General features: G+C 42.0%; 1 protein-coding gene across 1 annotated transcript; it reads left to right on the plus strand.

The window, feature by feature from the left end:
- Nucleotides 1-13,132: 13,132 nt before the first annotated feature.
- Nucleotides 13,133-26,037, plus strand: LOC133132970 (cationic amino acid transporter 3-like). Its single transcript, XM_061248822.1, has 12 exons — nt 13,133-13,264; nt 19,138-19,576; nt 20,165-20,335; nt 20,835-21,006; nt 21,131-21,249; nt 21,489-21,711; nt 22,009-22,148; nt 22,237-22,339; nt 22,699-22,919; nt 23,060-23,226; nt 23,412-23,520; nt 23,674-26,037. Exons 2-12 carry the CDS (start codon nt 19,222-19,224, stop codon nt 23,835-23,837), a joined length of 1,944 nt encoding a protein of 647 aa, XP_061104806.1. The 5' UTR covers nt 13,133-13,264; nt 19,138-19,221; the 3' UTR covers nt 23,838-26,037.
- Nucleotides 26,038-26,900: the final 863 nt, after the last annotated feature.

The following is a 26,900-nucleotide window of genomic DNA, read 5'->3' on the forward strand; positions in this document are numbered from 1 at the left end:
TTGTATAACAGGACCAAGTTTTTCTTTTGTTCCTAAGCCTCTGTTTATTTAGTGCCAGCTTGTAGAATGGGCCTGTCATGCGAGGAAAAGATGAAAGTTTGTTTGGTTATCAGTGAAAACTTTATACAATAGATTTAGCTGTGAAATGGAAAATCGCATTGGTATGTCTTTTGATGTGGAAATCAGTTCAGGAACTTCTCTTTACTAGAAAAAGGGGAGGAAAGTAATTGTGGAGTCATGTGATCATCACTGTGGCCTTTTATTTTTATAATGGAAGTACACTGAAGTCTTTAAAAATTAATCATTTGTGTTTAATCTATTCTGTCAATCTGGGAAACAAAAGCTGCACCAGATACAGTGCAGAAACCATGGAGCCAGCCATATATTGCAGCCAAAGGCACTTGAAAGTCTCTCCAGAACAAACAGAACAAATGCACTCTACCTTGAGCTTTTGACTTTCAGGTTTTGATATTTGCAGTTGGTGGCATGGTGGATCAATGATCTTAAATGTCATCAGCTTAGGGCATGGGTGTCAGACTGAGTCGTTTAAGCCACTGAAACCACTTCTGTGCAGTTTCTGTGCACCAGAGCGCCTACATCTGCTAATACACACTGCACTTCTCAAACAGAGTGGAATGTTCACTTGATTTACATGTGGAGAATGATTTTTGGCTAAAAGGACTGACCTGCAATTATGTCTTCCACTTACTGCATCTCAAGTGCAAGCTGAACAAACAACTAATACAAAAGCATTCTTAAGCGATAGCTATTTTATAGTGGACCCTATAGCTCCTTGGTCCTGTAATAGATCCCTCACAGAGACACTGAATAGAGATGTGATGGTACTAGAATTCTGGTAGTCAATACCAATACCAGAAAAATGCCACGATTCTTAATACCTACAATGCCCTCCATAATGTTTTGGACAAAGACCCATCACCCCTGATTTGTCACAATTCTAGATTTGGAATCATGCAATTAACATGTGGTTAAAGTGCACATTCTCAGATTTTATTAAAGGGTATGTTTAAACATTCTGGTTTCACCATGTAGAAATTACAGCAGTTTATACATAGTCTCCCCATTATAAAGCCACAAATAGTGTCTGCAGGCCCCCGGCACACCTTTTGTCTGTTTTGGGAATTCGGTGCAAGGCCAGGCTGTTTCTAAGCATGAGTGGGCTCGCAGTGCGATAGAGAGGCCAACAGCAGTGCCGTGTTGCCCCGTTCGACTGGAGTGGGGGCCCACTCGGCAGCCTCTTTGGCGCTGTTCAAAGGTGCTTCCTTAGAAGAAGTTGGCTGTTTGAGCTTCCTCATTGGCATTTGCCAGGTTCTATCACCTGAACGTGGCATTGTCTGCGGCAGCCTCTGATCTCTAAGTAGCAGAGCCCCCTTGATTAGTCATCATCGCACCTTTTTTGTGCACATCAGAGCGTTCTCGCCAGGTGGCTATGTTCCGTATTTTACCTTTCATTTGTGAGATTTTTTTCCCTCAGATCAAGGCATGACTTATTTGATTCCTGAGAAATGGTAGTCCTGGACTCCCTTGGGTACCCCCCCCCCTCCTCCGCTATGTTCCCCTCCTGACTTAATTTGGAACTGGAGCAGTCAGCTCCAAATGCATTTGTAAGATATGATTCCACACAGATGGGGGGAGTGGTTAATTTGTCTCCTAGCAGCTCACCTCGGAGAAGCTTGACCTATCATTCATAGAACCTGGGTCGCCTACATAACCTTTCGCTCTCAGCACCTAGTCTTTCCTGCTTCCTCTTATAAGTCCATTATGAGACTTATAAAGAAAGGATTAAATGGTTAGAAACATCGGCGAAACCTTAAGCTTACCAAAATCAACTGTTTGAAAGTATATACAGATGGTTTAGAGCAGCAGACATATCCCTGGACTACACAAGACAGGCTTTTAGCTGAGTCTGACTATCAAATTGATGCTTGTACCCTAGGCCAGGCAATTTATATGTGAAAGAACAGTGACGAGGCAGGTTCGCTTCTGTAAGTGCCTCTGACAAATGTTCTAGGCCAAGGGCATGGATCATGCTATCATCAGCCATAATAGTGGCCATGTGCCAACTGCAAGCATGTATGATTAGCACGCATTTAAGGGGCGAACACTCTGACCGCAACACTGGCACCAGAACTAATTGTCATATCCAGACTGGGGAGGCGAGGGATGATTCATCAGAGTGTAGGAGTTTCTAGCCAGAGATGTAGCAGAAACATTCTCTGGAACTGAAGGGGGGAATCCAGAGACAGTCTCGCAGCGAATGGCAATAGCGCTAATGGTGATTAGTAAGTAGTACACGACAAACTTGGGCCAACAGAGCAACAGCACTCCTTGGCTGTGAACAGGTTATAGCAGAGTGCGCCTATAGCAACAAATCGCTTGAGGCTAAGAAACGAAACGGTTTCCCTAATGTCAGTCAGCAAGTGGTACAATCTAGACACGGGCTAGCAGGGAGAAAGCCTGAGCAATTATATCAAGGAATACAGTCTGAGAATGTCAGACCAGAGATAGTTTCACAGTTCATTGTAGTTAGAGATTAGCACAGTACCAGTGCGGGCCAGCAGGGTGAAATCCCTCCTGGGCTGCGAACAGGCCATAGCAAGGAACACTTCTAGCGGCAAACCACTTGGAGACTGTGAAACGGTAGTTAGCAAGTGGTACTATACAGAAGCAGGCTGGCAGGACTAAATAACAAGTTATAGCAAGAATGCTTATAGCGACAAACCACTTGAAACAGAGCGAAACCGAAAGCGATTTCAGTAATGGCTCTGAGCAAGTGGTAAAATACAGACACGGGCTGGCAGGGCGAAAGCCCTCCTGGGCTGTGAACAGGTTATAGCAAGAGCGCTACAGTAACAAACCACTTGAACTGAGAGGTGAAACCAAAATGGTGGACTGGCAGAGTAGAAGCACTCCTAGGCCGCAAGTAGGAATAGTGAAGGGCACCACAGCTGAGTACTGTAAATCCTCAAATTGTGTCCGGGGTCTTTTATTTACTTAGGCTGCACAAAGCACAGGCCTTTATTTGGGGCAGGCTTGTATTCGAGGCAGGCCTTTATTTCTTATTAGGCTTCTGTTGTAGAATTTTATTCTTAGAAATAAAGTAAAAGGCTACACTTCAAGGGGGCCAACACTGTTCAACACTTCCTGTCACCGTTCAGAAATCAATTAGTGTAGGCTAATCAGGAAACACCGTTTGGTAAGTCATAGTGTCAGTTTAACAGACTTAGTTTATTGCAAATATTCTCAAACACAATAAATCACATGCAAGTCCAGAATCCATAAAATAACAACTTGCCAGACACGCCTTCATGAACAATAACAAATTAGCGTAGATAACAGCAAGTTAAGGATCTTTTTTTCCTAAAGTGCGTTTTATTGTGAGACATGCGTTTCATTTGGAGCAGCATACCGGTAGGCTATCAAAAGATTTTCATTTTGGTTTGGGATTTAATTTACTTTTGGACTGTTTGATTCTATTGCTAAATGTTGGGACTGATGGGCACTGAAATCTGGGGGGTATTTGATGGTTCACTGTTAAGTTTTATATGGTTGAAAGAGTGTTGGGATTTCCACCCGTCTGTTTATTGCGAGCCAAGGCAGCCGCTTTCATTCATTCATTGAACGTGCGCTGTGCTGTAAATACATGGAAACCTTATTGCGTAGCCAAGTAGCCTAAATTGAGTTAATTTTTAATTTTGCCTGATTTACTTTTTTATTAAATTCGTAGGCTGGAATGCCTCGTGGCAACAATTGTGTTTAAATGTATACTGCTTCAGCGTTTGGCAAGCTACTTAGAAGGGGGCGGCAAGCGACTGGTAGCTTGAGAGCAATGTGTTGGAGACCCATGGTGAACGACTTTTCATTGGCAACAGTATTAAACCAACCAACAATATAAAATATTAAGAAGAGCTCTTTTATTTAATTGAGTTAAATCGAAACAATGTCTTCTAGTGCTCATAGACTGATAGCCCTACTGGTAGGCAATATTACCCCGGCTTGTATTTGGGGGCCGGCCTTTATTTGTCCGAATTGGCCACGCCCCCGGCTATTATCCGAGGCCCGGCTTCAAATAGAATCCCCGACACAATTTGAGGATTTACTGTAAGTAAACTGGAGACGGTTTAGTTACACTCACAGTAATAAAATTATCAGCAGCACAATTGAAACCATGGGTTGACAGAGCTGAGGCACTCCTGGAACTTGATAATGGTAACTATCACAGTGGAGATTCCCACCAGATGCTGGGCTGTGAGAATGGTAATCATCAGACAGTGCAGTTCCACGTGGGCTGATAGACTCTTGGCCGTGAACAAGCATAGCAAGTTCTTCAAACTGAGAAAACAAAACCAGGAACGGTTTAGGTACAATTATACAAACAAAATGATCAGCAGCACAATTCAACTCATAGCTTGACAGAGCGGAGACACTCCTGGACTGTGATAATGGTAATTATCAGACATTGCAGTTTCATGTGGGTTGATAGAGCAAACACACTCTTAGGGGCGACATGGCCCAGGCAGTAAGAGCAGTTGTCTGGCAGTCAGAGGGTTGCCGGTTCGATCCCCGCCCGGGCTGTGTCGAAGTGTCACTGAGCAAGACACCTAACCCCCAAATGCTCCTGACGAGCTGGTCGGTGCCTTGCATGGCAGCCAATCGCCGTTGGTGTGTGAGTGTGTATATGAATGGGTGAATGAGAAGCATCAATTGTACAGCGCTGTGGATAAAAGCGCTATATAAATGCCAACCATTTTAGTCATGAACAAGGATAGCAAGGTCTTGAAACTGGGAGTAGTTTGTTAATTACAATGATGGTAACTAATATCAGCAGCAGAATTCTGATAAAGGGCTGATAAAGCGAAAACATTTTGAGCTGTGGAGCACTTAGCTTCAAAACTAGTCAGCTAATAGTTAACCAACACTGTGCCGTGTGACTCCCCTGAGAGGACAGTATGGAAATTCCGGATTACACAGACATGTTATATTAATATGAAGCAGGGAAGGACGAGAGACAGCAAAAAAATACTTCAGTGACCCCTCACAGGATCTGGACACAGGAGTCCACTATTTAGGGACTTATTTTGTAGGGTGTCCGTAGGGTGTACGGTATCAAATTTGACAGCCAAAATAGTTCCCCACAATGTACTGCAAAATGTAGGGTACAAACAACGTACAATACTTGATCACCAGAGAGATTTCTGTCAAGATGGTGACGGTTGAGCCTGGTGCGCTCATCTGCAAATGTATGGCTGGTAGAACATGCTCACGCGAACCAAAATATGAACTTTTGTTTAGTTGTTTATTAGTCATTAATCACAGATAAATAATTAGTACAAGTACAAAACGAGCCTGTTAAAAAAAATAATAATAAATAAAAAAAACTTTCTTTGCTTGCTCATTACATGTCACTAAGTAACCTGCTCAGAATCCATAGTATCCAAAGTAATCTGCTCTTTTTACTACTATGTAGATTTCCCTAAGTAGTGTATAGGGCTGGGCTACAACAGGCGGATGGGCTACAACAGCAGAAAACCACGTCGGGTTCCACCTCTGTCAGCCAAGAACAGAAAGCTGAGGCCTGGTCTGATGAATCTCTATTTCTGCTGAGGCATACAGGTAGTAGGGTCAGAATTAGGACCAGAGTCACTGCTGCTAGTTGGATGCATGTCAGATTACCATCAGAAGAGTCATGAAGTTATTGTACAAGTTATTTTTAAATTATTGCATTCTAAGTAGTACAGAAGTTTGCAATTTAAGGCCGACACAGGCCGGAAGCTAGTGCAACTTCTGTTTTAAATTTTGAAAGAATGGTGTTTTAATGGAAGGATTTTGTAAACCAATACAAGATACTTCAGCCTGGACTTCCTCACTACTAAACTGTAGTAATGCCCTCTTTGGAAGTGAATTAGTGATTTTTTACGTGATCACAGAATATTTTTCTCTCTTAGCTAGCTAGTCAGAAAAGCAAAAAGCCATTTTGATATTATAGTGTTTTTCCAAAGTTGCCACAGCAAAATGTTGTTACCATCACAAAACCTAAAAACTGATTTAAATGAAAAATTATATGGCAAGCATCATTCCAGTAAATAATGTTCTTTGAACATGGTGCTTGAAAAGCATGTTATAAATATTTGTAAGTAGACCTGAGACAATGAATTATAATAATATTTTTTATGTGATGGTAATGACAAACAATGAACACTGGTCTTTTTTTTTTTTTAAGAAAAACAATGGATTATCAAAACATTACCTTTTAAAAATAACACATTTTTAAAATACTTAACCTTCATTTGAAAGAAATCGCTTGGTAAATAGTAACCATAGTAATCAGCTGTGATGTGATGGTAATGACATCAATCAATCAAACTTTATTGATAAAGCACATTTCCTTCAGGGTGCCTTCTGGGATAATGTTCTATGGATAGATGAGTCAAATTGGAACTTTTTGGATGACACAGTGGCCCAGTCAAGTCCTGACTTGCACCCAATAGAGATGATGTGGCAGGACCTGCAGTTCATGCTTGAAAACCTTCCAATTTCTCTGAATCAGTGGGATAAAATTCCTCCACATTGATGTGAAAGACTGAAGGTTCCCATTTTCTCGTATTACATTTTGTTTAAAATATGAAACCATTCAGTGTGATGAATGTGCAAAAATAGAAGAAACCTAAGATTTTTTTCACGGCACTGTATCGTCAAGGGCAGTTCTAAAATCTCACTGGCCACCCCGTTGCCACCCCGCAAATTGTTTTACCAAGATAAAGACACCGTCTGCCTTTTTAAAATACTTAACCTTCATTTGAAAGAAATCGCTTGGTAAATAGTAACCATAGTAATCAGCTGTGATGTGATGGTAATGACATCAATCAATCAAACTTTATTGATAAAGCACATTTCCTTCAGGGTGCCTTCTGGGATAATGTTCTATGGATAGATGAGTCAAATTGGAACTTTTTGGATGACACAGTGGCCCAGTCAAGTCCTGACTTGCACCCAATAGAGATGATGTGGCAGGACCTGCAGTTCATGCTTGAAAACCTTCCAATTTCTCTGAATCAGTGGGATAAAATTCCTCCACATTGATGTGAAAGACTGAAGGTTCCCATTTTCTCGTATTACATTTTGTTTAAAATATGAAACCATTCAGTGTGATGAATGTGCAAAAATAGAAGAAACCTAAGATTTTTTTCACGGCACTGTATCGTCAAGGGCAGTTATAAAATCTCACTGGCCACCCCGTTGCCACCCCGCAAATTGTTTTACCAAGATAAAGACACCGTCTGCCTTTTTAAAATACTTAACCTTCATTTGAAAGAAATCGCTTGGTAAATAGTAACCATAGTAATCAGCTGTGATGTGATGGTAATGACATCAATCAATCAAACTTTATTGATAAAGCACATTTCCTTCAGGGTGCCTTCTGGGATAATGTTCTATGGATAGATGAGTCAAATTGGAACTTTTTGGATGACACAGTGGCCCAGTCAAGTCCTGACTTGCACCCAATAGAGATGCTGTGGCAGGACCTGCAGTTCATGCTTGAAAACCTTCCAATTTCTCTGAATCAGTGGGATAAAATTCCTCCACATTGATGTGAAAGACTGAAGGTTCCCATTTTCTCGTATTACATTTTGTTTCAAATATGAAACCATTCAGTGTGATGAATGTGCAAAAATAGAAGAAACCTAAGATTTTTTTCACGGCACTGTATCGTCAAGGGCAGTTCTAAAATCTCACTGGCCATCCCGTTGCCACCCCGCAAATAGTTTTACCAAGATAAAGACACCGTCTGCCTTGTGCATCAAAAGTGTGCCTGTCAGAAGCATCAATCTGATTAGCATGTTATTGGCTGTTTTGTCAGTCAATCTGTTTTTTTTACGAAGCCACCATCTTTTCCGCTTGCAGGACTGCCAAATGTGTTGCAAAAAAGCCAGAATCACCAGGACAAGACGGGACAGCTTTGTAAGCATCTAAACTTTATTTTGCTCTTGTCAGTGTGACAGGTTGAAATATTGAATATGTCGAATGGTAACATTATGGTTGAAATATCATTTAAATGTCAAACTAGTTAGCTGGCTGACATTAGCTAACGTTAGTGTTAGCTGACTAAATTGAAGACTATTGAACGTTAGAAATAAATTACTTCAATGCCAATGTATTACTAGTTAAATTAAAGAAATTTAAATAGCCAAATCCCTAACTGATCTAGTTAGTTAGCTAACGTAACGTTGTATGAATGTGTATTGACATAATAACATTTTACCCACTGTGTAGGAGCTGGTACATAATTCTTATAGTATTTACATATTTTGTGGGACATGTTGATTGATGCGAGTACTCAAGACAATAATTCACTCATGGAGTTTCTGAAAGCTCTTAAAAATGTTGCATGTAAACATTCTTCTCATGCACATTGTGACATCGTTTTGACCCCTCTATTGTTTTGAAATATTTTATTTAAATAAAGATCATTTTTCTTATGTTGTTGTTGAGTTTGTGTTCACTGTATTAATTCAGAAGAAGACCAACATGAAGTGACTGGATAAGTAACATGCATCAGAGCTGGTGAGAATGTGATTTTGGACAAAGCAACAATGTGTATTATCATAATTATAATTAATTATTTTGGTTTGGTGGTTAGGTCATTCGTCCATTGAATAGCCTTAACTTTAGTAAGTGAGCTCAGAGAAGGGTCTTCGAGGTGATAGCCTATTTATTTGTCATTGTTAATGTCATCCTGTAAATTAGCTTATCAGTAGCCTATAGCCTATTAATGCATGTTTCGTCTTAGTACACTAGTAATGCATAGTGTCTTTTTTGTGTGCATATAAAACAATAAAAAAACATAAATAACCCCAAAATTGTTTATTGCGTGCGAGAGCCAGGAGATATGGACGCCGCCTGGCCACCCCAGTGTATAGTTATACCCAAACATTTCAATGAATTACATTTCAGTCAAACGCATTCATGTCATCAAGATAATATGGATACCAATAACCAACTTATGTATGTACATGAAACTGCATCAAAGGGTTCATTTAACTTTTTTCCATTAACAACAATGCTATATATAGCATATTGCATTATTTCATTAATCTAACTGCACACCCATTGAACCTGAAATCTACTGTAATTTAAATGTCAGCCCGTGTGTGAAGTTTCACAATAATGTATTTAAATAAAAATGAATATGTCTCCCTCTTGTGGAGGATAGGTAACCTTCAGCAGCATTGTAGTGTTAGAGTTAACAATTTGGTGACAATCTTCATAGTACCGATTAAGCCTGACAGCGATTGTTTGGTTTTGTGAAGCCAAGGCCACGTTCAGCCCCGACAAAACGTAGCTAAACTTTCTTTAAACAAAAACGGTGCCGCGTTCGCGATTCGGGCTACACCCCGACACACCCACCAAACAGGAACAAACAAACTTCACAGCAGTATGCACACCGTTGGGAGAAAACATTTCATTCGACACAGAAACCGCAGCAAAACGTTTGAACATACCCCAGGTTATGCAAAGAAACCCTGGGTAATCCCTCCGTAGTACACCCCCCAGGGCATGGTTTGTGCAGGAAGCTCTTTAATAATGTTGTATATGTCGCTGTAAATGTCTTTATTCTTGTCATAGTTGATGTTCTCGTTGAGAAATTAAGATAATCGAGTCGTTGCTTTAAAATTCTTTGCTGGCTAACGGCAGCATTGACTAGCCAGGAAGCCCTTCTCACAGAACCGCTAGCTATGATGCATAAAATAGGTGTGCTTTTAGCTTTTCGCTAGCGAAATAATTATTTTGACCTTCGTGTAAAAAGCCCATTCATTCTTCCAGCTCCGTAAAGTTGGCAAATGTTGCTGGCCACAATTGGAGACTTCTGGTTCGCATTTATCAAAATAAAAGTTCGGTGAATAAAATTATTTATGAACTGTAATTTTGTCAATTTTCATTGTTAAATTAATACAGTTGGATATAATTATGATGTATTTGAGAATGTTATAATTGAGATATAAGGTATAATTTGAGAATATATAATTGTGCACAAAGTTCTATAAAAACTGTTTGCCACCAGTTGTTGCTGTCTGTCAGGTGTGGTATGGGCATGTATTGCCATAGACTTGTCAATTGCCAACCAGCTCATTTGCATAGCTCATAACTCAAAAACTATAAATTGTTACCAAATGAAAGGGGTTATACATTTGTTAGCTGGACCCATATCTTTAATATTCTAATGTATTAATTGTTACCCAATGAAAGTGGAAATACATTTACTAGTTGGACCTCTATCTTTAAGATTTTATTGTATTCTCTGTGAAATCATGTTCCCAGCAATTGTTTCTGTGTGTCAGGTGCAAGGTGGGCATTCATTGCTATAGACTGTCAATTCACAAGCTGCTCATATACCCAGGGATAAACCCAAACCATGCAACTTTACAATGAAATTAAAGTCAAATCAACTTTATTTGTGTTGCACATTTCACGCTATATTTGTCAGTACATGCTTTAGAGCAGTGATTTATTTAATTAAGGGCATTTTTGGTGGTATGATTGGATCAGTTATTAAATTAGTTGTTTCAGTTTCTGGTTACAACAAAAACCTTCTGGCAAGACTAGAGTTGAGAAACACAGCTTTAGAGCAAGCCCCAGCCTTTTCCCCCACAAAAGCATGCTTAGGGCAACAGTGGCAAGGAAAAACTTCTGAATAATTTGGTTGTGTGATGGGTTTTGAATATGCTCACCAATGTCCTTCCTTTCCAGGTCAGTTAGATGGGAGCAGCTGTGGACTTTACGTTTGTCTGTTTTTGACATGTAATGTATGATACTTGATAGTAATCAGTTAAATTGCAGTCCAAGTAAAATGCGAAAGGTTGTCCTAGATGACTTACAAAATTAAATCCTACACTAGATTAGCCCAACAGTAAATCCTCCTTACAATGAAGGCCTTGGTTTGTTTCCTGTAAGTCCCATATGTGTCCCTACTTACTTCCCACTGCCGTATTGTCCTTTTTTCCCTTGTCTTCATCACAACCATGCTGCAGCACTGAGACACCCCCCACATACTGCCCCAGGACCGCCACCTCCTTCATCTGCACCCTGCCAATCTCCCACACATTCAAAACCCATCACACAACCAAATTATTCAGAATTAATTGTTAATTGTCTGATCTGACCATCATTGTCACCCCTAAGCTGGCCAGAGGAGGATGGGGCCCCCCACTTATGTCTGGTTCCTCCCAAGGTTTCTTCCTTCTCCACCTTGGACATTTTCCTTGCCATTGTTGCCCTAGGCATGTTTTTGTGGGGGGAAAGGCTAGGGCTTGCTCTAAAGCTGTGTTTCTCAACTCTAATCTTGCCAGAAGGTTTTTGTTGTAACCAGAAACTGAAACAACTAATTTAATAACTGATCCAATCATACCACCAAAAATGCCCTTAATTAAATAAATCCTGGTTGAGAAGCACTGCTCTAAAGCATGTACTGACAAATATAGCGTGAAATGTGCAACACAAATAAAGTTGATTTAACTTTAATTTCATTGTAAAGTCGCATGGTTTGGGTTTATCCCTGGGTATATAGGTCTATAATGAGCAGCTTGTGAATTGACAGTCTATAGCAATGAATGCCCACCTTGCACCTGACACACAGAAACAATTGCTGGGAACATGATTTCACCAAAAATACATTAGAATATTAAAAATATGGGTCCTCCTTTCATTGGGTAACAATTTATAGTTTTTGAGTTATCAGCTATGCAAATGAGCTTGGTGGTAACTGACAGTCCATAGCAATGTTTGGCCCTTACCACACTGTAAATACAGCAACAATTGCTGGGAACATAAATGTAATAAATGTACAATTTTACAGATATTATACATAGATTCAATGTATGCCCCTTCATTTTTTTCAAACAGTAAGCAGGTATGCAAATTAGCTGTTATTGAACCAACAGTGTCGAGCAATTTATGCTTGGCCTACATTATAGTAACTAGTCAAATAGCTAGTTGCTTGCTGACTTTTATAAGTTGTATCAGCAATGAATTTAAACAATGGTAATTATGTGAGGAAGCGCAGAAAACGCGGTAACTATGTTCTCATTATTTAACGTTACTCAGCAGCTCTTATTTTGACGGAAAATCACAGGAAGTTGAGACCGGAACTTCTGTACAGGAAGTCTAATTATTGCTAGCTTCACGTAGCTCATTCTTCCCATAGTGAAATTGGGCTTCGATGCGGAAATCCATATATGGGCAACGGCTTTGCTCTTGATTACATCAGACTTCCTAAACTAATTGGAATTAAACAAATCCTAGATCTTCTTCTGCGGGCCTCAGAAAAAGAAATCGCTTGCTGGAAAATAATTAGTTCTGTGCGAATAAATTTTAGGTCCAAAAGAATATAATTTGGCCAGGGTAAATGTGTAGTTTTGAGCTTTAGCTTTGTGGCACCAGAGGCTTACAAAACTGCAATAACTCCAGTAACCACTGCAGCTTGCGAGCTTCTCAGAGAATGGAAACCCCGGGCCATAGAGGAAGAGGCAGCGCGAGAGGCCATCCTCGGGGTCTGAAACGTCTGCGCTGGTACAACGGGCGCTCACACTATCAATGGAGGTCAATTGTGTTTTTCCTAAACAGTTCGCTTAAAACTATTCCCTTTTCTCACTCATTATGTATGGATAGGTCGTCAGGACCCAATACAACTCAACGAAAATCAACTTTTAATCAGACTAACGCGGGTCAGATGCCATCCACGCTGAGCATAACGGGATGTAATGTTAGCAGCTAAGCTAACGTTAGGCAGTAAAGGTAGTTAGCTAAGATATATTATCAATCTGTTATCTTAACTAGCTAGGTAGCTGTAGTTAACGTTAAATTTGACTATGAGTTATAGTTACCGAGTAATTTAGCGTTAGGTAATGACTACTACATTATGTCACGACCGTTAAATTAATTCCCGGAGTGGCCACTGAAAGCACTACTGCGCATGCCTGCTCACAAAACTCAATGGGGAAACACGTCAGTTCGGCATCTTCCTTTCATATAAAATCTTTGCCTGGGCCCCTGGAAACAGAACGCTTAATCCACGAATACAACCGTGGTCTGCGCCGTGACGTCTTGTCTCCACCCATCTTTGACGTAATGTTACTAAGAACCTAAATCTGGAGCTTTTTTCCATTCTTACGTCTCGTTTCCTGGCCGGTCGGACACGCTGTACCTTTGCTCTTTTTGACTGCTTTACTGGATACGTTCGTTTTACAAGGTAAAAATATTTTGTAAGATGATGGAAGTCTTTTCAATAAATGAGTGTGACATAAGCTGCCAATATGAGAAGTTAAGTCGAGCGATAGATGGCTAGCTAACGATATTGTAAGGATACCGGGTTGAAATGCTGATGCAATTCTGATCTGAGTTGAGTGTGATTAGCTATAGTCAGCCAGACCTCCTTATACATTACTTTACGTTAGTTGGCTTACTACCTAGCTGGGTTTGAAATATAATTAAGATTACTTTTCTACCGTAACGTGTGGATTCAGTATTTGGCAAGAGTTAACTGGTGTAACTTAAAAGGCAATGGAAATGCGTAGTTGCATCATCCTCGGAAAAGGTGTTGCTGATGATGTCTGCTTGCTTTAAGGCGGTAACTTTGCTACATTTAGTTAATTTTTTCCACGTATGTTAAGTAAGTAGCTAGATTGGTACAACAAGCTAAGTCACCTAACTGTTTGGTAGCTTTCTAGCGCACTGGTCAACGTTCGTTACGGCGAGCGCCATCGTAACCAATTTAGCCAACTTAACGCCAACCACCCACTTTATTATACGAGCAAGGGCTTGTATGATAAAATAGGTGCCTAGCCGTTCATCTAGCTACGTAGCTATTACCATGAGTGAACGTTAGCTAACGTTAAGCCATCTTGCTGTGTATTTTTTCCACTTCGGTTATATACCAGAGCACATGGTATGTCATTGGTTTTGTTTTGGAAAACGTTGCGTGAGTTTCATCGTATGGGGCCGTCCCAAAATTCTCTTGTTTAAATCCTTTACTCCCCACCAAATTTTAACTGGAGAAATGAAAATGCAGCAATTAATTCGTACAATCGTTTTAGTTCTCTGACGTTAGCTAGCTAGCCATGGTACTGTAACGTTACCTGTAATTTCCCGCCTAATAGTATGCGGACTAAGTTCCTACAGTTGAAAGACAACTTGATAGGGAAGCTTCGTAATCAATCAATGTTCCAAGCGCCTTTTTGGAAAATCTTAATAGTTAAAAAAAAATTGCTTTTTTATTTTATTTTATTTTTTTATGTTGGCTAAATGTAATTGTCAACCGGGTCTATCAAAACCTTAACTAAAATTGATAGCGGCAAAGTGATTATTGCTAACAGAAATAGTTTGCTTGCTTTGTTCTGCGGGTAAGTTAAGGTTATCACATGAACCTTTAAAACTTAAGCATTTTCAGACTTGAGACTTTCTAATATGAATAGTGCATTCAAATTGCGTAATATAATATTTATGACGGGGATGGTAAAGTATAGGCCTATGCAATTTAAATTCTCAACTAATTGTTTTTACAATAACGTTATGCGTTTGAGAGTGGTGGTGTTGCCATTTAAGACCAAGTGTACTTAAAATCCATCCAGTTGATGAGGCATGTGTAATTAAATGGCGATTTAAAGTATTTTAATAAAGTCTATTTGGACAGTGGTACAATTTCTGTTCGCTTGGTTCTGTAGTCTTACTCCGGGATCCGGGATGAGAATGAGAATTAGTGGTGACTGTCAGCTTTAATTTGAGGGTGTTTGCATCTATATATATATATATATATATATATATATATATATATATATATATATATATATATATATATATATATATATATATATATCGGGTGACCGTGTAGGAATGACATCCCTGATTCAATTGCTGATTCAATGTCAGTGCGTTCATAGAAGGGGGAGGGATAAACAGAGGGCGTTTCTTGCTGCAATTTGCCTCTTGACCGTTAGCAGTCCCTCATTACCGATTGTACCTAACTCAAATGAAACACGAATGAAAAAATCGTAAAATCCTTTAGGATTAACTTGCGAGCTTGCTGATGACAAACGTTAATCCTGTGCAGGTCATCTGTGTGTGGCCATTTCTTTGCTTTAATTTAGGTTTTCAGGGGAGGTGGAAGTGTATACTCGCGTGATTGTAAAATCTGAGTGCTGAGCTGAAAGGCCATCTTGAAGTGCACTGGCAAGGAATACCGTTTCGAGACTGTGCAAAAGCTGCTCCAGGACCAGGGCTGCCCACCCCTATATTATGCATGTCCAATACCAAGTCCCTGTCTGCAGTTTTGGGCCAGAGGTGGGGCTTTTCGGTTCCCAGTTTGTGTATGGCTCTTACTTGAAATGGTAATGAGGCCAGCCCAGTAGTCAGTATAAGATCAGGTAGTCTTCACATGGCTAGTAATGCAGCAACTGGAAATTAAACATTTGTGAAATGTTCCCTAATAATCAAAGTAAGGTGATTGAAACAAAACCTAAATTGACCGGTTTAAAAAAAATAAAAGAAAAAGCTTTTGCATGACTATTTGCTTCACTTGTTAACATGCGTAAATGTACACATTTTCCAGGATGTTTTTAAAAGTGTTGAGCTTTTTTGTGCTTTCGTGCTCGTTTAATGCAGATTTAATTGTAGAGGAATTGACGTTTCATTTTGTTCATTCAGATAAAAGGCAAAAGCCATGCCACTGGTATTTCATGCAGAAGTTACCCTTAGGTTGGACCCTGCTACTGTAATTGGTTCCATATTGAAAGTTTCTTGGTCAATAACTGGATTCGGCAGGCTGCCCCTACCCCTGCAAAATGACACAATTTGTCTATCCGTGTGCCTTTCCATTTTTCTGTAGGCCGCTATACATGTCATGGGCCTTTACTCCACCCCATTAAATGAAACTGAGTTATTATTTACTGTGTGATGCTTGCTATGCAGTTACAGCACATCGTTGTGTTGGGAGAGACCGTGAGGGAGTAGAATGACTAAGTAGTTGTAAATCCATTGAAGTCGAGCCACAAAGCCATGTAAATATAGCCAAGCTACAGACGGGAGAACAACACCGACAAACGGAGTGTATGGAGAAACCCTATAAGAAGGTTATGTTTGTGAGGCGGGGAGGTGTGTGTTGTAACATGGACTTTTTTTAGTGGAGGGGGGGGTTTCTGGTCGGAGAGGATTAGAGATCACGGTGTACAGAAAAATGCCCTGCTTTCTCACGATAAAGGGCAGGCTTTGTACTTATGAAGGCTGTATAGCTGAAATGCATCCTTGTGAGTGCTGTTATTAAACAGATATAAAATTATCTATATTGTGCGGGCAGTTCCTTTTTTTACATTAAAGTGCAGACGTGTGGCAGTGTCGTTGTGGAACTGGAAATGCTGGTTTCTGGTGTTTCCTTCCATGTCACGGACGTGCGTGTCTTTGGCTTTGAAAGGCAAGGAGCATTCTGTTCTGCGCACATGGCCTTCAGTCACCTGGGTGGCCTGTGCTAATCTCCTACTGAGCACGAGGACTGTCCGGGGGTTGTTTAGGAGTATACTCTAAACTGAGAACTTGACTAGTCCTTCTGCAGTTGAAGTAGCCTGGCTTGGCTAACTAGCAAAAATGTGAGAATAGCTACAGAACTGGCTGGTGTTGGCGTCACCAACCAGCACCTGAAGGGGAGGGGTGGGGTGGGGCGGGCGTTGGTTGGTTGGATTGTCGGTCGGTCGGTCAAACCAGTTTTACGAATTTGACCGTTATAAAGTGCATTTTCTCACGAGTGGTTTAACTTGTTGCAAAGTGGCTCTTTTTATTCTTGTTTTGTTTTAGTTTTTTTGTGTGTGTTTATTTAGCCTCACAATAGAAATGTATATTTACTTTTTTCTAATGTTTAAAAGTGATGCTGTTTCCCTTCCCCCTATTTTTATTATAAATTATTACATTTTATTTATTGAGCACACAAAATACTCGGATGCTTTATGTAAATAAGACATGGATAACGGTGACACGATGAATAAAATGCAATTAAATGGCAAGAAAAATAACAAAAATATAAACTCATTAAATCGGGCATTAAAAGCAGCTTTAAAAAGGTGAGTTGAGGGAAAGTCATGGGTGTATTTCTGAATACAAGAGCTAAAGTTGAGTAACTTTCGTTGTAAAGCAACACCCTGTATGCGTCATTTTACCATATCCTTGGGCGAGGTTTTGGAGCACATGCCTACCTTTTGTATTGAATCCAGTAATGTAACTATCAGTAGTTTGGTATGCACACATGATCTTGACATTGGTGACGCAATTCTTAAATCCACTCATTAAATAAAGGTTTTGAATGCACTTGTTCTGTTCACAGTCACACGCTTCCATTTATTGTATCACTTTGCTACAATATGAACCTAATTGCTTTGTTTGCCACCCTTGTTGGAGCATCTTTACTGGAATGTTCTAGCAGTATTCAGGCTTAGTGCAGTTCTTTTCTCACTCTTTCAGCACACTGTCATGCTTCTTGTTTTCTCCTATATGCAGTGAGATCTAAATATTGGGACAAAGGCATGTTTTTCTTGATTTGGTTTGATTTACACAAATTTAGATTCGTAATCAAAGTATTTGAATTTGCTTAACGTGCTTATTTTCAGCATCTATTAAGAGTAATTTACTTTTTTTCCCACCATGTAGAAATCACAACATCTGGTTCCTCCCATTTGAGGACTTTGAAACAAGTGGCTTCACAGGGGTTTCTGATTAGTCGGTTGTGTTCAATATTCTCCTTAGTGCAGATATCCATGTCTAGTCTTGGTTCTCAGATTTTGATTGCATTTGCAGTCATGTTACTGCCATTTATCAACATGAGGACCAGTGAGGCTGGGAAATAAAGCACCTAAACAATAGGCTTACTAAAATAAATAGTTTAACCACGTGATTTGACTACAAATCTACAGTACAGCATCCAAAAAAAAGACCTTTTTCCCTACACTCTCTGTATATTTGAAATTATATTACACGTAACACCAAAAGCTTAGTACAGGACATACAGCAATTGATACATTCCACAGACTTTGATCATTTCCTGTGACGTCAGTGGTGATTCAGTCTTATCCAGGAAGTGTTAGCCGAGCACCACAACTAATTTAATTTCAGCAGGCTCTTTAGTTGATCCTTTTGGGATGATATCATGGTCCTTTAACTGCACCTTCAGTGACACCTTGAGGATTAAAATACAAGTTGCACGCTTCCCAGGTCACAAGAAAAAATGGCCGCGCTTGTATAACAAGGTTAAGTGCAAGGGAAAGGACTCTGATTGGTTCAGTCTGACCATGAGCATGTGAAAACTCCTCCCTCTACGCCAGTGAAGTGAATGTCCTGCACTGTCTGTGGGTTCACCCACAAAAGCTACATTGCCGGCATGGACGGTTTTGCACATAATAGATTGATTATGATGCAGAAAATGTGTTTGTAGGGGCTGGTGGACAGAAGAGAGCCTTTTAATCACCCTCTTAAAACACGAAATTTATGGACATATGGGCCTCTGCAAATTCTTTTCATCTATGCAAACAGATTTTCAGAATAGCATTCCATCTGTGTGTGCATGCGTGCGAGCACCCTCTCTTTTGCCTATGATTCACACTCCACTGGTCAAATGTCTTGATTCGAGTACAGATACGGTCTGTTGGCAGACAAAGCCTAATTGCTTATGTTGCAGCCTGTCACTAGTTTTGTTTATTTGTGTCTCTGCTGCGTCTGTGTCCATGACCTCCGCTTCATTTACATTTACGTTTTTGTCATTTGGCAGACGCTTTTAAAAGTGCATAGGTTCTACCATAAGTCAAAGCATCACATCCAGAACTAGGAAAATACACAGAATGCGGTTCTAAACAGTCGTCATAAGTGCAATTTTTCCTGTCGGAAAAGTTCCCGTCGGCCTTCTCGTTTGTTTGCCGATTTGGATTTTGTGTTCAAGCGATTCGTTCATTACGACTCCAATTCTCGCCTTAGTCACGCGATTCGGACTCTCGGTCTGAACACGCAGACGACACGTCCCGACGCTAAGCTTTCAAAGCCACCTTATACCCAGCGCTTTTGCAAACGCTCATCTCTCTCTCCCTCCCTGCCCAGGTACCCCGACTCAACTCTCGCTGCTGTTCTTCGCCCCCCCCGCGGTACACTTTACCTTCCTGAATTCCCGCCACGGTGGAAACGATGTCATCCTTCGGCAAGAAGCTGCTGCGGCGTCGGGTGCTGGACCTCTCTCAGGAGGAGACCCGCTTCTTCCGCTGCCTGACCACGCTGGACCTCATCGCCCTGGGCGTGGGCTCCACGCTCGGGGCCGGCGTGTACGTGCTGGCCGGGGAGGTGGCCCGGGAGAGGGCGGGCCCCGCCATCGTCCTCTGCTTCTTGATCGCGGCGCTCTCCTCTGTCCTGGCCGGCCTCTGCTACGCCGAGTTCGGCGCCCGGGTTCCCAAGACGGGCTCGGCGTACCTTTACAGCTACGTGACGGTGGGCGAGATCTGGGCCTTCATCACAGGCTGGAACCTCATCCTCTCCTATGTCATCGGTGAGTGGCCCGGGGGGCGGAGATCATTGGAACGCGTGCGTTCTCGTTTGCACCGCTGTGGATTTTTAGCCCTGCGAGAATTATTATGCTGTTATTTAAACGGGCGGTCTCATTTACTGACATGGTACATAGTACTCGCATGGTATACATTGGCACTCACTAATTAAATATTGGCACATTTAGTGTTTGGATGGAGTTTGTTCTGGAAGTTGGGGCATGATTTCAGAGTGGTTGTATGGACAGAAAATGTCTGCTTAACACGAGTACATTGATCTGTGGCAGTTTCATGGAACTGCGTTTGATTGCTCCTAATATACAGAATCACTGTGCAGTCCAAACTGATAATGAGTGACATTAAAATGCACTGAGAACCCCCTCCAGTCTAGCTGTTAATCTGAGTCGGCCGCAGAGCTACAGAAGACCTACTTCAGAACGGGGTTGAGATGATTGGGTTCCTTTCAGCTCTGAACAGTGAGCATATCTCTGTAGCGTAGAACCTACTCTACTGAAGACTCCTTTCTCTGCTTGAACTTTAGGCCACTGGGTGTGTGTTGTTTTTGCAACCATTTTTCTTTCTCCCTCCCTCAGGTACAGCCAGTGTGGCTCGTGCATGGAGTTCCACGTTCGATAATCTGGTGGAACAGAAGATCTCCAGCTTCTTCAAGGCCTCCATGTCTATGAAACATGGAGGCCTTCCTGAGAAAGTGTTCGCAGATTACCCAGACCTTTTCGCCCTCATCCTGGTGCTTCTGCTAACTGGTGAGGACCTCTCCTGAGATCACAGCCAACTCTGGGCCTGCCAGAGTGAATTTTTTTATCCGACAATCCTAGAGGGCCATATTTGCCGGATTTTATTTTCTGCAGCCAATTTAAATGATTTCAGATTTCTTCAAGATTATTGGGTCATATTTCCTTAGTATTTTCTCTCATTCCTATTGCTTCTGATTTTACACAGCTGATTAATTTTTGAGTCTGTTTCTGTGTGCTTCATAACAGTGTCTAAGGGGCATATCAAGGTTTAACACAGTTCAATACAGGTTCAAATGACCTCTGATAAGTCTAGTTTATCTAAGCCTCTTTGTCAGAACCAGTAAATATGATGGAAAATGCTACTACAGTATAACTGAAATTGTGTGTGGGGGGTGTGGGGGATTGGAATTATTCTTTCTTTTTCTTTTTTTCCTCTTAAACCTAGTGTGTGGTCTAAACAACGATAAAATGGTGCTAAAATGGTGGTATGTTTGGTCTCCTTACCCAGGACTGCTGGCATTTGGCGTGAGCGAGTCGGCTCTGGTGAACAAGATTTTCACAGGGATCAACCTGGTGGTGCTTGCCTTCGTCATCATCTCAGGCTTCGTGAAAGGAGACACCGCCAACTGGAACCTCACAGTGGATGACTTCATCAATCAGACCAATATCAGCGATCCAAAGTAAGTCCTGCTGGGAAAGACGGGAGGTTATCGCACGCTTGGGCTGTGTCTAACGGCCGCTGTGTGGCCTTTCTCTCAATCGTGTTCTTGTACTCACTCGGTGACTCTCGTGCTGTCTCCTCAGGGCTATAGAAGAAAAGTTCGGAAGCGGTGGCTTCGCTCCGTTCGGATTCAAAGGCATCCTGTCTGGAGCCGCCACCTGCTTCTACGCCTTCGTGGGGTTTGACTGCATCGCCACCACAAGTAGGTTTCTCCCCCCTCACAGACGCTCTGCCCAGTTTGTGTTTTCGTAATGCCCGGTTTTGAGGCTCGTGTGGGGGCTGCTTGATGTTTTAAGCCCTTATTGCCAAAAGATATAGTTGCCAAAGTGCAAGTTTGCAGAATTGTGCTGTTGATGTAGTGGTTCTTTGCACAAAATGGCGGTATTATTTCCACATTGCGGCCGTTAAACTAACCTGAACCCACCTGCCCTCCCCCACCAGGTGAGGAGGCGAAAAACCCCATGCGCTCCATCCCCATCGGCATCGTGGCCTCCCTGCTCATCTGCTTCTTCGCCTACTTCGGCGTGTCGGCTGCCCTCACCCTCATGATGCCGTACTACCGCCTCGGCACCCAGAGCCCTCTGCCTGAGGCCTTCAGCTACGTGGGCTGGGATCCTGCCCGCTACATCGTGGCTGTGGGTTCGCTCTGTGCACTTTCCACCAGGTCAGTGCGTTTATGCGTTTTTATTTATTTTACCGGAAAACGGTCCCATTGAGATTCACTTGCAAGAGTCCTGGCAAGAATGGCTTGAAATCTAACAAATATAACGGATGGTGCGTTAGACACAGCAAGACGCAGAAGAACACTGACAAAGTTAAAAGTCAAACATGTTCCTAAAGGTATCCGTATATTAAGCTGGATTCTTCCTGTAGCTTCAAGAAATAATTGTGTGGCGATTTGTCTGAGTGGCGATTTTGTATGCAGTTGGTGATTAATGTGGTTTTGGTTTCGTCCCCCCAGCCTGCTGGGCTCCATGTTCCCCATGCCCCGGGTCATCTACGCCATGGCGGAGGACGGCCTGCTGTTCCGCTTCCTGTCCCGCATGAACGAGAAGACCAAGACCCCTGTGCTGGCCACCATCGTGTCCGGCTTCGTAGCAGGTAAGGCCCGGCCAGATGGACCGACCACACGGTTGTGCGGAAACGTGCGCACCAACGGTGGACTGACCGCACTTCTCTGTCTCTGCAGCTCTGATGGCTTTTCTCTTCGATTTGAGCGCGTTGGTGGACCTGATGTCAATCGGTACCCTGTTGGCCTACTCCCTGGTCGCAGTGTGCGTGCTCATTCTAAGGTGAGTGAAGTCCAGACCATATGCACACGTGCATGGCAAACACGGCTCAATCCCTCATACCCCTTTGTGTGCATGGACGTACAGGCACAAATCAAATGAGACGCGCACACACACACACGGGCAAACCGTTTTAAATATGTTATGCTTATGCTTTCAATCACGTTGGCTCTGTGTAACTGGCAGCCCAGGGTTGCTCATTGATATCTGCAGATAAATGTGGCAAACGGTCGCTCAAACAGTCCACCTTTCTAAATCCAACCCTTAATGACTGGAAGGGGTCTCTTTCCGGTCACTCAAACACTGCCGTGACGGTAAACTCGGTCCTTAAAAGCTCCCCGTTTCCCGGCGTCTCTGCGCAGGTACCAGCCGGGCAGTCTGAACTCCGGCAGTCAGAGCGAGAAGCTGATGAAGCTGATGGGGGAGGAGAAAGGAGCCGGGGGAGACGGCGGGGACGAGGACGGCTCTCCCTGCGGCCGCCCTGCGACGGAGGCGTTCTCCTGGAAGCTCTTGTTTAAACCCAGCTGCGATTCCCCGACCGAGATCTCCGGCACCATCGTGTACATCACCACAGCCGTCGTCGGTGAGCGCAGAACGCCCGCTTCCTGCCTTTCAACAGCACGTTGATTCCAGGAAATGTATTGCACAGGAAATGTATTTCTAAATTCTCATTGCCAACAGCCATAACAGCCTGTGTCTTCCCTCTTCCCTTTCCTCTCTCAGCTGTGCTCTTCACGGTCCTTTGCGTGGTTCTGGCGGTGTGGCCTTCTGAAGTGTTCGACGGGGAGCCCGGCCCGCTGGCTGCCTCCGTGCTGCTGTTGGTACTTTCCGGCCTCTGTACGCTCATCATCTGGAGACAGCCCCAGAGCAAGGAGGCTCTCACCTTCACGGTGTGTGAATGAACAAACCGCTCTTTAGTTACTGAGTAACAATGAAAACCCAGCTGACTACAGTTGTCCAGGCCCAGGGTTGTGGGCTTGTGTTCTAGGGGCAGGGTTTAGGGACTGAGTTTAGAACTGGTTGGCATTCACGGCGTGTGGTTTGATGAAGAAACAAGCATTTGTTCTCTGTGCAGGTTCCTCTGCTCCCCGTGCTGCCTTTGGTAAGCATCATCATTAACGTCTACCTCATGATGCAACTGGACCTGGCTACCTGGTGTCGTTTCGCCGTGTGGATGGCTATCGGTGAGCGGGCTTCCCGTTTCTTATTGTCAAAATAAGGGCGTAAAACTGTAACTTGTGCTCTTCCTTAATTCTGTTTGCCTGTCTGATTGGGAGCATTTGTTTGTAATTTGGCCCACTAATGCATGCTCCTCTCTCTCTCCCCCCCCCACCCAGGCTTTTTGATTTATTTTGGTTATGGTATGTGGCACAGCATGAAAGACCCAAGGCACAAACAACTTAACGGCGGTCCTTCCGGAAAGTACGAGCCTGCCCTCCGAGCAAAGACCCCCATCTTGCTAGGGGGGGATGAGAGTGAACTGGAAGCAATGACACCCTGAAACTAGGGAGGGGGGCAGAGGAAATGCCCCGCCCCCCAAATCCAGAACATTATCCTGTAGCTTGAAGAGGAGAGTTCAACAGGGACCCAGAAGGGCCCATTCCTGCCGTCTCTGCAACATCCCTCAAGTGCGTTTGGTTTTTCCGTTCAACCTCCAAAAAGGTTGATTTGAAGAATATTTCTTGGGAATTTCAAGAAATGCCAAAAAATAAGTTAACACAACAGTGTTGCTGGTGTTCCAGGTGTGAGTCCACAGGTGGTACCCTGTGGACTTGGCTTTCTGCTCTCAGCAGTGGACAGTACTGCTGGAAGCCCCAGCTGGCTTACGGCAGGGTATAGATATGCCTGTCAGGCTACGATCAGTATTGCCCCTTACCTGTGTATTATCGCTGAAAGCACATTGCCAAGCCACACCCGGGGGACGTTAAACCCTCAAATGGATCGGTTTTCTCAATTTTCCTTGGGTCACACAGAAAAGATGTGTGCCTTTTCCTCGGACCTGACAATCGTATCCGTTTCCCAGTTTTTTTTATTTATTGAACGAGTATTCAAAAAGTAATAAGGAAATACTTGAATCAATTTTGTTTGCTGCAGTATCCTCCTTTCTGTTTACAAGAGTACTTTCACGTGTATATTTTTGAACACATATACAGTATATTTAAGTGAAGGAAAGTGATAAATACTAGACTTGCGACATTAGAAATAATGGAATAATGCCCCGATAAAGATTAAAATGCTTTTTTTAGTTTGTTTGCATCAATGTACCAGGACTGGGTTAATGGCACGCTCAAGGTACATGAACTGAGATGTAGAGGGTATTTTTGTAACGTGATGTATAATCATAAATATATCAAAGCACTGTGCTGTTAACTCCTGGTAGTCAAACGTGAATGTATTTTTCATTGGGTTTGCGCTTTCAGGTGTTCATGGATTTGTCAGTGTGGGTATGGAAGGCTATACAGGTCACAACTGAATTTACAATAGGCTTTCTGCTAAACTTGCAGTCGGTAATGAAGGTCATGAGCCTTACGTATATAAAGCTTGCAGCCTTCAACTTCATGTTAATATCAAGCATTTTTTCTATGTATATACTTGTATATATTAGGACCAATGACATGTTTTTTTGGGGGGGTTTTTTCCCCTCTCCCTCTCTAATGTCTCAGTAGGAATTGTATTGTAAGAACTTATGCTGTGGGTGCAGCAGTCTTACTGCTCAGTCCATAGGAAAAGTGCTCTGCATCCTCCAAATAACTGGATTTGCTTATTTAGACATAAACGTTTGTGATAAGTTCTGTCTTTTCACAAACAATATTTTAGTTTCCATTGAAACGTACTGTGCTTAACGGCTTGGCTGTTGAGATGAGGGCAATTTTTAATCTGTTCATTATCTTCTAAATACTTCTGGCTTTTTGTTACTTTGGTGTTTTTATGGCTGTTGCATTAAAGTTACGATTTCTTTCCATCTATGGGATGTAAGTAACCAGTCTAGAGAGGATTTTTTGGGGCAAACTACTGGAATATTCCCACCATAATATGGTGGATGGATTTGAATTGTAGTCGCATGAGGTTAGTGGGGAACTACAATTCCTGGAATGTGCCTTTCATTACGATTCTGAGAAAGCACTTGCCTGGGAGTGCATTTATTTCCCTGTACTTGGCAAAGCAAAGGCTCATGTCAAGCCTTTGTAGCCTCCAAATGTTCAGTGATTTGATGAGGAGATGTGTGGACTGCGGGGAACTCTTTATTAGATGAGACTTGTTTTAACATGCTTTAAACTTGCCTTCTCTGTTAAGATTCTTTTTTTGGGCTCCTGTAATGTACATTTAACTTCATACATATATATATATTACACACACATACACACACTTATTTATTATTTTGTAGTATATTGCACAATATTTATATTTAGCTCAATTCCAAAATGAAATTGATGCGACATGATGTATTGTACTCTTAAGCTTAAAAAGCCAATTTAGAAGTTCCGTTGAACACTTCTGACAAGCCGTGATCTCACCCGGCAGTTAATCGTACCACAGCCAGTACCAAGTTTTTCAACTTCATTTGACAAAACATTTCTGTTCTTTCACTTACTTTTTTTCCTGTCTTTTGTATTCTGTAAATATGTGTATGTATTGAGTTACATTTTAAATGTTTTCCTTTTTTAATAAAAAATGTTGCTTTGAAGCTGTATACACTGAAAGACTGCAAGCAGGTATATAATCTCTTTTTGCTACTGCACACACTTCCCACAACCTGAAAAACAATTGAGAAATGCTTTTTACCATATCAATCTGAATAACACATTATCATTCTTATCTCAAATCACCTGCTGTACAACCCATGCAGAGTGCTAGTGCTGAAGCCTTGGCACTCTTCTGTTGGACTCACCCACAGGAATGATCTATTTCTGAACTACATCACAAACTGCTTAAGTCCCACTTACAGCCACCTTACACCTTGCCTGTGGTGTGGTGCAGTCTGCCAAATTGGGGAGTCGGACAATATTTCCTGTGCCCCCAGCTGCCATACAAACCCAATACATAATGGATCCACCTCCATAATTAACAGGTGGCAAGGTGTTGTTCTCTACAAAAGATTCATCAATTTTTCTCAAAAGTTACGTTCTTTGTTAGTGGACAAAAAGTTATATTTTGGTTTTGTCAGTCCAAAGCACATTGTTCCAAAAGGCTTCCGGATTCTCAATGTTTCCTTTTGCATACTTCAGAAGCTTAATTTTTTATAGCGTTTTATTTTATTTAGCAACTGTGTCATGTACGTTTTTGTTGTTTAAAATACGTTGTCCTGTGAACAGCTAGGCGTGTGCTACTTTTTTTTTTTTTTTTTTTTTTGGACACCTGTCCAACAGATCAGACACACTCACACAGGAGGCAGGTATGGATGGTTCAGTGACTACTGTCCGCAGGACATAAGACTTCACAAAGAGAACTAGAGTCTACAGTACAAGATGCAAACCACTATTTAGCAGAAACAAGATGGCCAGGAAGCACCTAAAAGCTAACAGTTCTAAAAAAAAAAGGTCTTGTGGGCAGATAAGACTAAGAT

Source organism: Conger conger, chromosome 7 (genome assembly GCF_963514075.1).
Source record: "Conger conger chromosome 7, fConCon1.1, whole genome shotgun sequence".
In the NCBI taxonomy this organism is placed as follows: Eukaryota; Metazoa; Chordata; class Actinopteri; order Anguilliformes; family Congridae; genus Conger; species Conger conger.

Bases quoted from the DNA above. Each gene is read 5' to 3' on its own strand.
- LOC133132970 (XM_061248822.1), top strand. From the start codon at position 19,222: ATGTCATCCTTCGGCAAGAAGCTGCTGCGGCGTCGGGTGCTGGACCTC. The intron at 22,920-23,059 runs GTGAGCGCAGAA...TTCCTCTCTCAG, and splicing joins CATCACCACAGCCGTCGTCG to CTGTGCTCTTCACGGTCCTT. The intron at 23,227-23,411 runs GTGTGTGAATGA...TTCTCTGTGCAG, and splicing joins AGGAGGCTCTCACCTTCACG to GTTCCTCTGCTCCCCGTGCT.